The sequence below is a fragment of the Carcharodon carcharias genome, chromosome 18, assembly GCF_017639515.1.
Source record: "Carcharodon carcharias isolate sCarCar2 chromosome 18, sCarCar2.pri, whole genome shotgun sequence".
Taxonomy (NCBI): Eukaryota; Metazoa; Chordata; class Chondrichthyes; order Lamniformes; family Lamnidae; genus Carcharodon; species Carcharodon carcharias.
This window is the reverse complement of record NC_054484.1, coordinates 94,357,404-94,372,245: the sequence shown is the minus strand read 5'-3', so window position 1 is coordinate 94,372,245 and position 14,842 is coordinate 94,357,404. Positions and strand designations below refer to the sequence as shown.

The following is a 14,842-nucleotide window of genomic DNA, read 5'->3' as shown; positions in this document are numbered from 1 at the left end:
GAAGGTTTTTTTAATATCTAATGATATTTACAGCAGTTCCCTGTGGCATGTGCACAGAGAGCAAATATGTGATGAATGCTCCTTCGTTCTCATTCCCAGTATGGGAAACATTAATAACTCAGTCTTAGTCATAGTCCTGAAGCACCAGTCTCCCATCTGAGTCAGAACGTTATGAATTTAAGTACTATTCCAAAGACATCAGCAGAGAATCTAGGCTAACACTCCCATGGCACCATTCTGAAGAAAAGGGCAGATCCCTGCAACCCTCCACCCCCACCACTGCCACCACCCCAACAACATCCCCCAAGTCCAGACCAAAACTTATCCCTCAATCAACATCACAAAAACAGATTATCTGGTCATTTTCACATTGCTGTTTGTGGGAGCTTGCTGTGTGAAAATTGGCTGTCATATTTCCAACATTGCTACACTTCAAAAGCAAATAATTGACTTTAAAGTGCATGGAGACATGCTGACAGGTGCTTTATTAATGGAAGTATTTCTTTCTTATTTATGAAAATGGTTCAGATGAACACAGTTGGGTTAGAACCTGTGAACTTGAGTTTACCATTTTGTTGCTGGATATCCTTAACATTCTTTTTCTCTTCAAATTATCTCCAAGGTATTTCAATGCCAATCCCTGTTTTAGGACTTAAAGATGCCTCCAAGGTTTTTAAGGATGGCAGCTGTTCCCTCACAGATGAACATTTTGTCCTGGTAGGTTCCTTTGTGGCATTCTTCATTCCCCTCACAATAATGGTGGCCACCTATTGTTTGACAATCAGAGTACTACAGCAGGAAGCCACTTTGTGCTTGGACATATTTAAACCCATGCCCAAATGGATGAATTTTCGGATGTTTCTTCAGAAAGGGCCCCTGTCGGCCAACTCATCAGACAAAGCAGCAATGTTAAAGAAATATGACATTCAAGGGACATCTCTTCAGATATCGTCTTGGTGTTCCTTAAATAAAGAGCTGGGGACTTCAGGAAGACGGTCAATGCAATCAATTAGCAATGAGCAGAAGGCTTCTAAGGTTCTTGGGATTGTGTTTTTTCTTTTTGTTGTGATGTGGTGTCCATTTTTTGTGACCAACGTAATGTCTGTGATCTGCATAAAGGTGTGTGATAAAGAACTCATCCAAGAACTCCTCAGCATATTTGTCTGGGTGGGATATGTCTCATCTGGTATTAATCCACTTGTATACACGCTATTCAACAAAACCTATCGATCGGCTTTTTCACGGTACATTCACTGTCAATATAAGAATGACAAGAAGCCCGCTCAGCAAATTCTAGTCAGCACGGTACCCACTCTGGCATCCAGCAAGGACAAACTGCAGCTGTCCAGTACAGAGAGTCTGAGAAACAGCACAGAAATGAAGACCAGGGTACATTCCGTTGAATCACTGGGAGAAACCCATCAGGAGGCATCGAGGACTGAAACAGTTTGTATCACTGAAAAGGTCAGCTACGTTTGAGACTTAAGACCCATTTTGAAATAGTGTATGCCTTCTGTGGGATAATTAGTGAAACAAAAAGTATCATGACACGTGCATCTTCAGATGCTGTTATATTGCAGTGTTCTTTATGTACACCATATCCCAACACATGATGTGTTCACTGCCTTTAATGTTATACACAGCAGAACACAGGAAGCCTTGGCACAGTTGGATTTTCCAATTTAGATTATGGTGAAAGAATCAAATGTAAATACATTTAACTGGATTTGTTATTGTCTTTCAACCCATTGCATTTCTTTTCAGTTATATTCAAATAACCGTACACTGTTAGAATGTTTAGTAAATCACGTTGGATTACAGAGGATCACGACACAGAAACAGGCCACAACAAAAACAAAAACAGAATTACCTGGAAAAACTCAGCAGGTCTGGCAGCATCGGCGGAGAAGAAAAGAGTTGACGTTTCGAGTCCTCATGACGCTTCGACAGAACTTGAGTTCGAGTCCCTTTATATGTGGGGGTGGGGAGAGCATTAAAAAAAAAAATTTTTTTTTTTTCCTATAATGGAAATAGGTAGGAAAAGGAAAATCTATATAATTTATTGGAAAAAAAAGAAAAGGAAGGGGGAAACAGAAAGGGGGTGGGGGTGGGGGTGGGGGTGGGGGTGGGGGTGGGGGAGGGAGCTCACGACCTAAAGTTGTTGAATTCAATATTCAGTCCGGATGGCTGTAAAGTGCCTAGTCGGAAGATGAGGTGTTGTTCCTCCAGTTTGCGTTGGGCTTCACTGGAACAATGCAGCAAGCCAAGGACAGACATGTGGGCAAGAGAGCAGGGTGGAGTGTTAAAATGGCAAGCGACAGGGAGGTTTGGGTCATTCTTGCAGACAGACCGCAGATGTTCTGCAAAGCGGTCGCCCAGTTTACGTTTGGTCTCTCCAATGTAGAGGAGACCACATTGGGAGCAACGAATCAGTAGACTAAGTTGGGGGAAATGCAAGTGAAATGCTGCTTCACTTGAAAGAAGTGTTTGGGTCCTTGGACGGTGAGGAGAGAGGAACTGAAGGGGCAGGTGTTGCATCTTTTGCGTGGTCATGGGGTGGTGCCATAGGAGGGGGTTGAGGAGTAGGGGGTGATGGAGGAGTGGACCAGGGTGTCCCGGAGGGAGCGATCCCTACGGAATGCCGATAGGGGGGGGGTGAAGGGAAGATGTGTTTGGTGGTGGCATCATGCTGGAGTTGGTGGAAATGGCGGAGGATGATCCTTTGAATGCGGAGGCTGGTGGGGTGATAAGTGAGGACAAGGGGGACCCTATCATGTTTCTGGGAGGGAGGAGAAGGCGTGAGGGCGGATGTGCGGGAGATGGGCCGGACACGGTTGAGGGCCCTGTCAACGACCGTGGGTGGAAAACCTCGGTTAAGGAAGAAGGAGGACATGTCAGAGGAACTGTTTTTGAAGGTAGCATCATCGGAACAGATGCGACGGAGGCGAAGGAACTGAGAGAATGGGATGGAGTCCTTACAGGAAGCGGGGTGTGAGGAGCTGTAGTCGAGATAGCTGTGGGAGTCGGTGGGTTTGTAATGGATATTGGTGGACAGTCTATCACCATTGAGACAGAGAGGTCAAGGAAGGGAAGGGAAGTGTCAGAGATGGACCACGTGAAAATGATGGAGGGGTGGAGATTGGAAGCAAAATTAATAAATTTTTCCAAGTCCCGACGAGAGCATGAAGCGGCACCGAAGTAATCATCGATGTACCGGAGAAAGAGTTGTGGAAGGGGGCCGGAGTAGGACTGCAACAAGGAATGTTCCACATACCCCATAAAGAGACAGGCATAGCTGGGGCCCATGCGGGTACCCATAGCCACACCTTTTGTTTGGAGGAAGTGAGAGGAGTTGAAGGAGAAATTGTTCAGCGTGAGAACAAATTCAGCCAGACGGAGGAGAGTAGTGGTGGGTGGGGATTGTTCGGGCCTCTGTTCGAGGAAGAAGCTAAGGGCCCTCAGACCATCCTGGTGGGGGATGGAGGTGTAGAGGATTGGACGTCCATGGTGAAGAGGAAGCGGTTGGGGCCAGGGAACTGACGTAAGGTGTCAGAGGAATCACGGATGTAGGTGGGAAGGGACTGGACAAGGGGAGAGAGAAGGGAGTCAAGGTAACGAGAAATGAGTTCTGTGGGGCAGGAGCAAGCTGAAACGATCAGTCTACCGGGGCAGTTCTGTTTGTGGATTTTGGGTAGGAGATAGAAGCGGGCCGTCCGAGGTTGGGCGACTATCAGGTTGGAAGCTGTGGGAAACAGGCCATTCTGCCCAACCAGTCCATGCCGATATTTATGCTTCACTTGAGCCTGCTCCTATCTTTCCTCATCTAAATCTACCATCTTAACCATCTATTCCCTTCTCCATCATACTTTGTCCCGTTTCCCCTTAAATGCCCTTTGCCTTACACTGCTTGTTTCAACCACTCCCTGTGGTACAGAGTTCAACATTCTCAACACTCTTTGAGTGAAGCGGTTTCTTCTGAAATCCCCATTGGGTTTCCTTGGTAGCTATCTTATATCGATGGCTTCTAGTTATGCTTTTCCCACAAACGTAAGAACATAAGAAACAGGAGCTGATGCAAGCTAATTGGCTCCTCAAGCCTGCTTTTTTAAAATTTATTCATGGGGTGTGGGCCTCACTGGCTGGGCCAGAATTTATTGCCTATCCCTAGTTGCACTTGAGAAGGTGGTGATGAGCTGCCTTCTTGAACTACTGCATTCCGGGTGATGTAGGTATACCCACAGTGCTGTTAGGAAGGGAGTTGCAGGATTTTGACCAAGCGACAGTGAAGGAACGGCGATATATTTCCAAGTCAGGATGGTGGGTGGCTTGGAGGGGAACTTCCAGGTGATGGTGTTCCCCTCTATCTGCTGCCTTTGTCCTTCTAGATGGTACTGGTCATGGGTTTGGAAGGTGCTGTCGAAGGAACCTTGGTGAATTCCTGAAATGCAACTTGTAGATGGTGAACAGGCTTTGGGGAGTCAGGAGGTGAGTTACTCATTGCATTATTCCTAGCCTCTGACCTGCTCTTATAGCCACAGTATTTATTTGGCTAGTCCAGTTCACTTTCTGGGCAATGGTAACCCCCAGGAAGTTGATAGTGGGGGATTCAGTGATGGTAATGCCATTGAACACCAAGGGGCAATAGTTGGATTCTCTCTTGTTGGAGATGGTCATTGCCTGTCACTTGTGTGGTGTGAGTTGCCACTTGTCAGCCCAAGCCTGGATATTGTCCAGGTCTTGCTGCATTTGGACATGGACTCCTTCAGTATCTGAGGAGTCGCGAATGGTGCTGAACATTGTGCAATCATCACTGAAAATCACCACTTCTGACCTTCTGATGGAAAGAAGGTCATTGAAGAAACAGCTAAAGATGGTTGGGCCTAGGACACTACCCTGAGGAATTCCTGCAGTGATGTCCTGGAGCTGAAATGACGAACCGCCAACAACCACAACCAGCTTCCTTTCTGCTAGGTATGGCTCCAACCAGTGGAGAGTTTTCTCCTTGATTCCCGTTGACTTCAGTTTTGCTAGGGCTCCTTGATGCAACACTCAGTCAAATGTGGCCTTGATGTCAAGGGCAGTCACTCTCACCTCACCTCGGCAGTTCAGCTCTTTTGTCCATGTTTGAACCAAGGCTCTGATGAGGTCAGGAGCTGAGTGGCCCTGGCGGAACCCAAACTGGGTATCAGTGAGTAGGTTATTGCTGCTCCGCCATTCAATGAGATCGGGACTGATCTGATTGTGGTCTTAACTGCACTCTCCTACCTGTCCCTCATAATCCTTGACTCCCTTGTAAATCAAAATCTGTCTTAACTCACATGATCACTTTCTGTATCCTGTTTTTCAAAACTTCTCCTAATTTTAAATGCCTCTAGGACACTCCTTGGCCTTCTTTTCCCTAGATTAATCTTTCAAAATTATAATCAGCAATTCCATTCGCAAAATCCATTTATCAGTTCCTTTAGTTTCTGAACACCCTGTTTGTTCATAACATGATCATCGTCAACTCCTTCCTGGCTCTTAGGGACGCACTTGATTGGTTACCTGTAGATAGCAACTCCCAGATTTAAGTCAGATCGTAAATTCCATTTGTTTTCCTTTGATAGGGACCTGCACAAAGTGACACAAAGGTCAACTTGAGACAAGAAAAAGGTGTAAGTGTAGATTTATATTTGCCGATGTTTCATGGTAGGCCATCTGTGCAGTCCTGGTTTATACGATATGTTCAAACATGTGAATAGTTTGAAATGTTGTAAATAAGGAGATGTTTTCTTTATAAGAGCTGTAAAATCCATTTTCAAACATATTATTAAAAATAATAAGAATTGTAACAGTGTTTTGTTTGTCTTATAACTGTCGCTCAGAAAGCTATTGTTTTGAGGAGTACAGCACCTCTGTACGTACTGTACACTTGTATAAAAAACCTAACTCTTCAAAAGCCTTTCTTGACCCTTCTTACCAACAGCATAGAGTCAGGATTCGAATTCAGCACTTGTTCATTTTTAAATTGTGTTGATAATGGACAATTATCAAGCTAAAGGTTGAAAAGTTTCTTGATTGAGCATACAGTTGTGTTTGAATTATTAAAATATGATCAAATGTTTCAGGGGTTTGCTGTATATATAAGGATTTTCAAACGTTTTATTCTGTTGTACAAATACGTAAAACTAAGAGATCAAAATGATTTATAATGTTTATTCACTGTGGGCACCTTTCCCAGATTTGATTGCGTCTTCTCCCAGCTTCCCATTTGCTTCAGTGGTTTAAATGGGGAAGAATCCATCCGCACTGAGAGCAACATATAGCAGAATAAAGTCATATATTTTGATATACATTTATTTCATGCTGCATTATTGCACCAGCTTCTACATTGCTAGGGAACAATGAAGGCTCCTGAGATACAACGACCCAGTCACCCTGAATAAATGGCTCCAAAGGCTTGGTATGGAAATGGTGGAAACTCCATTCCCCTGGATGCTTTGTAACTCCAGTAAGATTTTTCTTTTAGCTTTCTAGTGTGAACATTTCTTTTCCACTTTTTAAGGTCTCTGCATCTTCAAACTGAGGCCTCTGCAATGCCCAATGTAGAGCATAAGGGGAATGTGTATAGAAGAGCTTAAATGGCTGGTCTGCAGATTGCCTCCATTTCCTCTGAGGGAGGCCCAATCTAATCCTAGATAGCAAGAACAGAGTTAGACCATTGACGTTCCAATATCCCAGGCCGGCTGCAAGGCACAGTCCCTTTAAACATAGAAAACACCTTTTATTACATCAAATGCTTTTAAAACTTCACATAATGTAATATCGATTCAAATTCACAAATTTATAACAAATTTTAAGCAGATCAGAGGGCGGAAGCTTGCTGACACCAAAAATAATCGAGGGTCAGGAAGATTTCTGAGCCCCAGCCCTGCCATCTGTACGGCATCGCGATCCAATGGGAGGCAACCAATTAATAGGTTTCCTTTGCGTTTGCCATTCAATTACAGATGGCAGGCAGATTCCTGAGACCCAATGGGAAGGCCCATAACACTGGAAGGACAGCAGGCCCCCTGGGAGATGTGGCCGCTGCTGAGGCTAGCTGATGGATGTGGGGGGTTGGGGGTGGTGTGAGGGCATCTCAAAATGGAGGCACTCTTAGAAGCCTGCTTAAATTTTCAAAATAAGGAAGCCTCGCAGCTCCTAGAGCCATCAGTGTGGAGGGGAAACCACACAACAGGAAAAGCTATGGCCGAGGCCACAGATTTTACATTCTTGCAGCTCATTCATGGGCTGCCTGAGGAGAGACACCGATGGCCCTCCGGCCTGCCACTGTGAGGCTGACTCAGCAGGGGGTGGTCTGACACTGTGAAAATACCAGCGATATCTGAAACTTTACTCTGAGTGGCCCCTTAAATTGGCCTAATTGACTGCCCACTGCCCAGCAGGTAGCTTTGAGCCTGCGTGCAGCTAAAGCACATGGAGGTACGAACACATCAGGGAGCCAATCCGATGGTCAACTTTGAGAATTTCCCCACCTCCAACACTTCTGTGGGGCTGGTATGATTCTGGCCAATTATTCTATTGTTTCTCCAAGATTCCATTGTTCCCTGCTTGCTGCTTTGCTGCAGAAAATTACCTGTCATGATTTTTGTGCAACTAGAATGTAATGTGCTGAAATTTCACATCTCCTCTGTACAGAGAAGACACCGAACATTGTTCTGAATTGTGTACAAAGTCAAGATTTAAGCTTTGTTGCTTTAGATGTGTATTTTGACTCTTCCAAATATTGTGCCAATAAAAACATTTCAAGAAACCAATGTCTGGCATTTTAATTATTACTTTGGGATTAATAAAGGTGGTTAGAATTGAATTTTGCAAATATTGTAACATATGCCACGTCTTCGTCAATGTGGTCAGTTATTTCACACAAAGGGAGATGGATCTCGATTTTTATCAAGGCTACTAATGGAAAAATACAGGTACTGTAAAGAACCAAAGTCCGGGCTTTTATACAACTTTAAGACAACTAAAGCTAATGTACATGTTCTGATATAGGGTCAAGGTGACAATGAGTGCTTTCTGCCTGTTGAATAATAGCATCAACCTTGAGACAGTTAATTTAAGGGTCACACTGCATGTTCCAGAAAGTTAAATTATGTCCATGTGTCACATTTTCTGCAGGTTTCCACAATGCCAAGAAACAAAACAGGGACGAAAGGTCACAACCTGAAACATTAACTGTTTCTGTCTCCACAGATACTGCCGGACATGACGAGTATTTCCAGCAGAGCCCAAAGAGGGGCCTGCCCAAACTGCTAATCACTGGTGGAACTTCTATAGGGGGCCTGAGGTTATTGGATGAGTAGCCTGTCAATCAGGATGGTCAGTGTCCAAAGTAGCCAATCTGTTGCATAGACCATCTGATTGACAGGCTACTCGGCCAATGATTGCTGTTGCTCTGAACACCAATCATTGACTGAGTAGGTGGTGCCAGATTCATCAGTCCCTACTTTCTTATTTACCTCCTTCTCTGTTGTGTTTGGGCTTTGTTGGGTGCAGTTGTCTTCACTGTTCATCAGACCTAGCTGGAGTGCAAGTTAAGCCTAGTGCCTTTATATTTACTTTACCCTTACAGGCCCTTCCCATCCCAAACTCTCCTTTGAGTCCTCCCTGGGGCAATGGTATCCGGCCCCTCCCTACCTCTTAGACCCTCGATGATGGTGTGGCCCTGGCTGAGAGAGAGTGTGAAAGCCTGTAAGAATGTGAGCACATGTGAGTGTGTGTGAACCTTGAGACTGGGAGTAAACACACAGGCTGCTTGGTGTGATGTGGGGCACCCCCCCCCCCCCCTCCTCCTCATCTCCCCTCCCCAAAAACCTATCCACACCCTGGGCCAGGAGAGGAGGCAAACCCAGGCTGACAGGCTACCCGCTTCTGACCTCCACTTTCGTATGAATTCCACCTGGGCCAGCTCGGAGTGTGCGCCATCAGAGGTGAACATAAGGTCGGTGTTGGTTAAATCCAGCTCCTTATCTTGGCCCCGGTCCCCTTTCCCCCCTTCTCTGGTGACCATGACTTGGGACCAAGTCTGTCTCTCCCCAGCTCTGCTCAAGTGAAAAGGCAAAAAAAGGTTTTATTAGTTAGCTCTGCTGCTTGGCACTTTTTATTGGTAATTTTTATGAATTGCTCTTTTAAATTATCAATTTATTGCTTTGACATTTGGTTTTTACCCAGCAAGTTGTTTATGTTTTCTTCCTAACAACTTTATTTTTTTAAAATTCATTTTTAAACCCGGTCTCAGGCAGCTGCTGCTGAGTTTCTTGATCAAGGTGAATGAGAGACTCACAAGAAGGCTGCTTTTTGGAGGGATGGCAAAGGGGTTATTTTTGCTTCAATACAAATGGAAAGTGTTGGAAATGTTCACCTCTGGTGGTTTCGGTGCAGAGAGAGAAACATAGGTCTGAGACCCTTCCTTCAGCAGAGCTAGTGCAGATCGTGGACACGAAGCGTTGATTCTGTTTCTCTCTCCATAGATGCTGCCTGGCCTGCTGAGCATCTATTTATATTTCAGATTCCCAGCATCTGCAGTACTTTGCTGTCCTATTATATGCAGCATACTAGGCATTTGTAAGTGTGGTTGGTTTCAATTGAAAACGAGAAAACACTTAGCACTTAATGCAAGGTGTAATTTTTTTGTTAACAAAGCCCACTTATGTGGATAGGAATAGCACATGATTGCAGGTGAATTGGTTGCTAATTTACTGGAAGATTTTTGCCATTTTTAAAGTTGGAAGTGAAACCAAGAGTCATGCGCCAATAGAATATATCACTAATCCAAGATATCCTTGCTTGTACATAGGATTGTTGTTTGTGATGCTTGTGGGGTTCATGTTGCTGTCCCGATTCGTAGGGCCAGGTTCAAAAAAGTGGGGCTGGTTGCATAATATGAATGACCAAGTTGCATGTAATTGGCTGATAGAGCTGTGATTATAAAGTATATCATACTGAAACCTGAGCTTTCAATGGGTTTTATAAATTGAGGCATAGAGTATGAAAGCTAAGAAGTTTTGTTAAACCTATGTAAAATAGTTTGACCCCACTGTGACTATGGTTCCCAATTCTGGGTGCCTGAAGGAGGTAATGGAGAAGGTTAAATGTGGGGGAGAGGATAAGGGGCCTGGAAACAGGAGAAAAACCAGAGCCCATGATTTCTCTCCCTGGTCATGATTTCCACAATTTTCTGTTTTTAAAACCAGACCATGGTTGGTTTCCAATTGGCAGGATTACATGTTTTTGACCATTAACAGCAATTTGGTTGTTGCTGGAGAAGCAGGAAGATAAGGAAATGCAGGATCACAAGAAAAATGTCCTGCCCAAAGTAAAGGCCTCAAATGCTAAATTGGGGCCTACCAGAAGAGCTTTAGGCTTCCCAGAAAGGGATTGACTGAAGTATGTATGGTGCTGGAAACTGATTTTAAACTATCCCTGAAGAGCACTTCACCTGAGACTGTGAAAGTGATGAAAGCCATTGGCTCATTGATCCTTTCTCTTAGCACAGAGGGAGTGCTGCACTGTCAGAGGTGCCATCTTTCAGATGAGATGTTAAACCAAAGACCCTTCTGTGTCTCAATGGATGGATAAGATCCTATGCACTATTTGAAGCAGAGCTAGGGCCGTTCTCTTTGTTCTCCTGGCCAATACTTATCCCTCAACCCAACATCACTGAAACAAATTATCTGGTCATTATTACATTGCTCTTTGTGGGAGTTTGCGTGAATATTGACTGCCTCATTTCCTACATTAGAGCAATGACTACACCTCAAAGTGCTTCATTAGTTGCAAAGTGCTTTGGGACATCCTGAAGTTGTGAAAATTGCTGGGCTGGATTTAGTGATGCAGCAAGTGTCCAGCCACCGGGCAGTGGGGGTTGAACCCATTTAGGCAGACAATGGGAACCAGGGTCACATCTTTCAGCAGCAGCTAATTAATTGTTCAGCAGCCTCAGTAGTGGGGTCTGGAGGCACCAGAGCCAGTCATTCAGAGGTTAGTTGATGAGGGAAAGTGGTGCAGTTGCCATGGATGCCACCATTGCCACATTTAGCCCTTGTGGACCAGAGTGCCCAGAAAGGAGGCTTCTCACTGACCTGCCTCCCCCCACCCCAGAGCCAGTCAGAAGAGTTTTTCCTGGCCCCTCTGCTGCTGGTAAGTGGCAACATTGGACTCTGGATGGAAGGGCAGTCTGCTGCCTTCCACGCTGCTGGTGTAGTAATTGTAAGTTAAACCATTTCTTACTGTTATGGGGATCATGTGACTGTATAGATGAATCAGCCCTAAGCGTGAATCTTAGGGGCGGACCTTTTTAGCCTTGGTCTTGGAATAAGCAGGTAGCCATATCTGGAGTCTGTAAATAAAGTTTACTGTTTCTAACAAGAAACTAACCCTGCATTCCAAATTTATTACACTGGTAGGATGGCATGTTGGCACAAAGACTACAAGCACTGCACACCTGCCTGCCTTTGCCATTTTCTGGGCCCTCCTGCCTCCAACCCATCCCTAAAGAGCTGGTAAAATCTAGCCACAATATAAATGCAAGTCATTCTTTAAATAATTTTCCCTAGGTGTTATATTAAAGAAAAATAATTTCACAGAACTCAGTCTAAACTGATGATACTTTAAAGAAAATGTTTTCTTTATTTCAAAACACTCAGAGGAAGAATTGGATAGTGCATAGGTTTTACAAATGAGGCCTCCTTTAATGGAATTATACCAACACAAGGAAAGGTTAGGACTGCCAACTCATGGAATGGCTGGGAGTCTACAGGATTTACTGTCAATCTCCCAGAAGCTATTAAAAGCATTCCAGAAGAGTTTAAAATGAAATTACAAGCAAATGACGCTTATAATTCATATATAATCTCTGGCTAATCATCATTCATTGAAAACAATTCTATTCATGGTGTGATGACATAAAAGGTAAACCAACACACGTGTACTGCGCTCACAAATGTCACTGCACTACCTGTTCTTCCACCGGCGCTGAGCCTCTAGCATCAGGAGGGAAGGAGGTAAAACTAGGTGTGGGTGCTGCTGCAGTAGCAACCTAGATTAATAGCATTGGTAAGTGTCTGATTGGTTTCTCTATCGGGTGTCCTGGTGTTAATGATGTGAGAAAATACTCAAACATTTAAACTGGATTCACTGATGAGGAAAGTTTACTGCATTTGTCACTAGTTTCTCTTTGCTTTTAACAGTTTGTGTGTCAGTGGCCGGGGGGGGGGGGGTGGTGGGTGCTGGTGGGAGCTCCTCAGTCTCTGCTCCCTGCAATCCCCACAGTGAAGCTGGGTGCTGAGCTACAAATGGTGCTGGAGAATCAGTGCTGATTCCGGGACGTTTCCCCCTCCTGCTCGCGGCCTTTTTGGTTTGGGACTTTGCGTTAATGCAGGTGATCCCAGCAGGGAGATTGGATCATTTTTTTTCTTGGGTGGGGGACAAATTTTCATCCTTGTTTACAAATCCTTCTATGTCCCATACCTCTCCATCTCTGTAATCTCCCCCAGCCCCACGAACCTCCACAATATCTGTGCTTCTCCAACTCCGGCCTCTTGAGAATCCTTCATTTTAATTGCTCTGCCATTGGTGGTTTAATATCACCTAAAGTGGCTCAATGTCTAATTTGGCTTTAATATTACTCATGTGAAGCACCTTGGGACATTTAATTACATTAAAGGCACCATAAATTTTTGCTGTAATTTAATTAAATAATGAAAAATCACTAAGGATACAACAATCTTTACTGCTCAAATTCTTGATAACCCCCTCCCGTTAAACTCTGGGCTAGGAGCCCTTATTCATTAGGTCCATCCTATCTTATTATTTATGCTTGAGATGTGGGTGATAATGACAAGGCCAGCATTTATTGCCCATCCCTAGCTGCCCTGAGAAGGGAAGATCGGCCTTCTACTTGTACTGCTTCAGATCTTGCAAAGATGGTACTTTCACAATGGTGTTAGATAGGAAACTCCAGGATATTAACCCTGCAAAGATGAACTAACTGTTTGGGGTTTGAAATGCAACAGTACTACATGTCCTATCTGGCTTGCTGTAGCCATGTGACTTCTGCCATGATAGAAGCTCTTTGAGCTGCCATCTTGTAATCCGTTTAATAAAAACTCTCTGAGAAAGCAATGCTGTCTTTGAACTCAAAATATGGTGTCAGGAGTGGATTTAAAGAATTTTAAAACCCTGAAAATTCTGCAAAGAAGCCACAACTCAGAAAGGCGCACACAAACTCTACTAAAAGCTGCTGAAAAGAGATAAGGAAAAGCAAAGGCTGCAAGTAAAATACTGGGTGAGTGAACATAGTGAACATGGCTGTACATTTTCCCGTCCCTTCTCCAGTAGAAATGAAAGGCAATATGTGAAAGAACTGGCAGTTTTTCCACCTGCAATGGCAAAACTATTAGATTGCAACAGATTTAATTAACAAGCCGGAGCCAATAAGAGTAGCCACACTTTTAACACTGCTGAGGAGGAACAAATAAAATTGTATTCCACCTTAAATCTACCCAACGAACAAAGGAAATGGATGACAGAGATTTTGAATGCCTTGAACGCACATTTTGAACCCCGAGTGAATGTTATTTATGAATGTTATGTATTCAACACGAGCTCAAGGTTAAAGTGAGCCCATTGAATAGTATGTGACTACGGTAACACAGCTTGCACAATAATGTGAATTCAGGCAGCTAAAAGATGTCTGATTAATGTAGAATACTCCGAAGCATATGAGACCCCTCAATGAGAGAGAGCCTACTGAAAGAGGAGAAACTTATGCTCAGCAAAGCAATTGACAATGTGACAGTTGTAAAACATCAGTTAGAGAACATGTATCGCAGAGCAGACTAGGAGATGCAACATGGTGAGCGACATTCCAAGCCAAAAGAGCAGAACAACCGCAAAGGGCAGGATACAAATACTGTTTTAACTGCAAGAATCAGAATCATTTTGCACACAAGTGTTTGGTGAGAAAAACACAAAACAAGCCCGTACAGGTAGCCACTGGAGAGATATCAGCAGAAGAGTCTGATGAAACACTGTACATGATACAGCAGGTTGGTTCTGTCAAGTCAACTGGTGAGAAATGGTTTGTGACTGTTTCAATGACAACTGGAGAAGGAACTATTGAATGAACAAGTATCAGACAGACACTAGTGCATCGTGCAACATCATGACCTCCACAGACCTGTGCGAAGTGGCTCAACATGGTGATTCAAAAAGTAAGCCCTTGAAAGTAAGGTTGAGGCTATATGGTAGACAATACTCATACCGAGAGGACAAATTAGTCTGAGGGCCCAATGCATTGGCAAGAAGGGAGGGCTAGAGTTCCAGATTATAGATGGGATGCAACAGCCACTCATCAAAGCTGAAGCTTGGACTGGTAACTTTAAACATGCCGACAGAGATTTACAATGTGCCACAATTGTTGGTGGTCAATCATCTCAGTCCCAGGACATCACTGCAGTAGTTCCTCAGGGTAGTGTCCCAGGCCCTACAATCTTCAGCTGCTTCATCAATGGCTTTCCTTCCATCATAAGGTCAGATGTTCACTGATGTTTGCACAATATTCAGCACCATTCACGATCCTCAGATACTGAAGCAGTCCATGTCCAAATGCAGCAAGACCTGGACAATATCCAGACTTGGGCTGACAAGTAGCAAGTTACATTCATGCTATACAAGTGCTAGGCAATGACCATCCCCAAGAGAGAATCTAACCATTGCCCCTTGACATTCAATCCCCCACTATCAATACCCTGGGTGTTACCATTGACCAGAAGCTGAACAGGACTAGCCACATAAA

The 14,842-nt window shown here is 44.1% G+C and overlaps 1 protein-coding gene across 1 annotated transcript in view; it reads left to right on the top strand.

Moving 5' to 3' along the window:
- The window catches only part of LOC121290483 (5-hydroxytryptamine receptor 2A-like), a 154,227-nt gene extending 145,879 nt beyond the window's left edge, over positions 1-8,348 (top strand). Inside the window, exons 6-8 of the mRNA XM_041210921.1 lie at positions 623-1,464; positions 5,607-5,688; positions 8,164-8,348. Of these exons, the coding sequence (XP_041066855.1) occupies positions 623-1,464; positions 5,607-5,688; positions 8,164-8,348 (1,109 nt within the window). The remainder of the gene's footprint in view (positions 1-622; positions 1,465-5,606; positions 5,689-8,163) is intronic.
- The last annotated feature ends 6,494 nt before the right edge of the window (positions 8,349-14,842 follow it).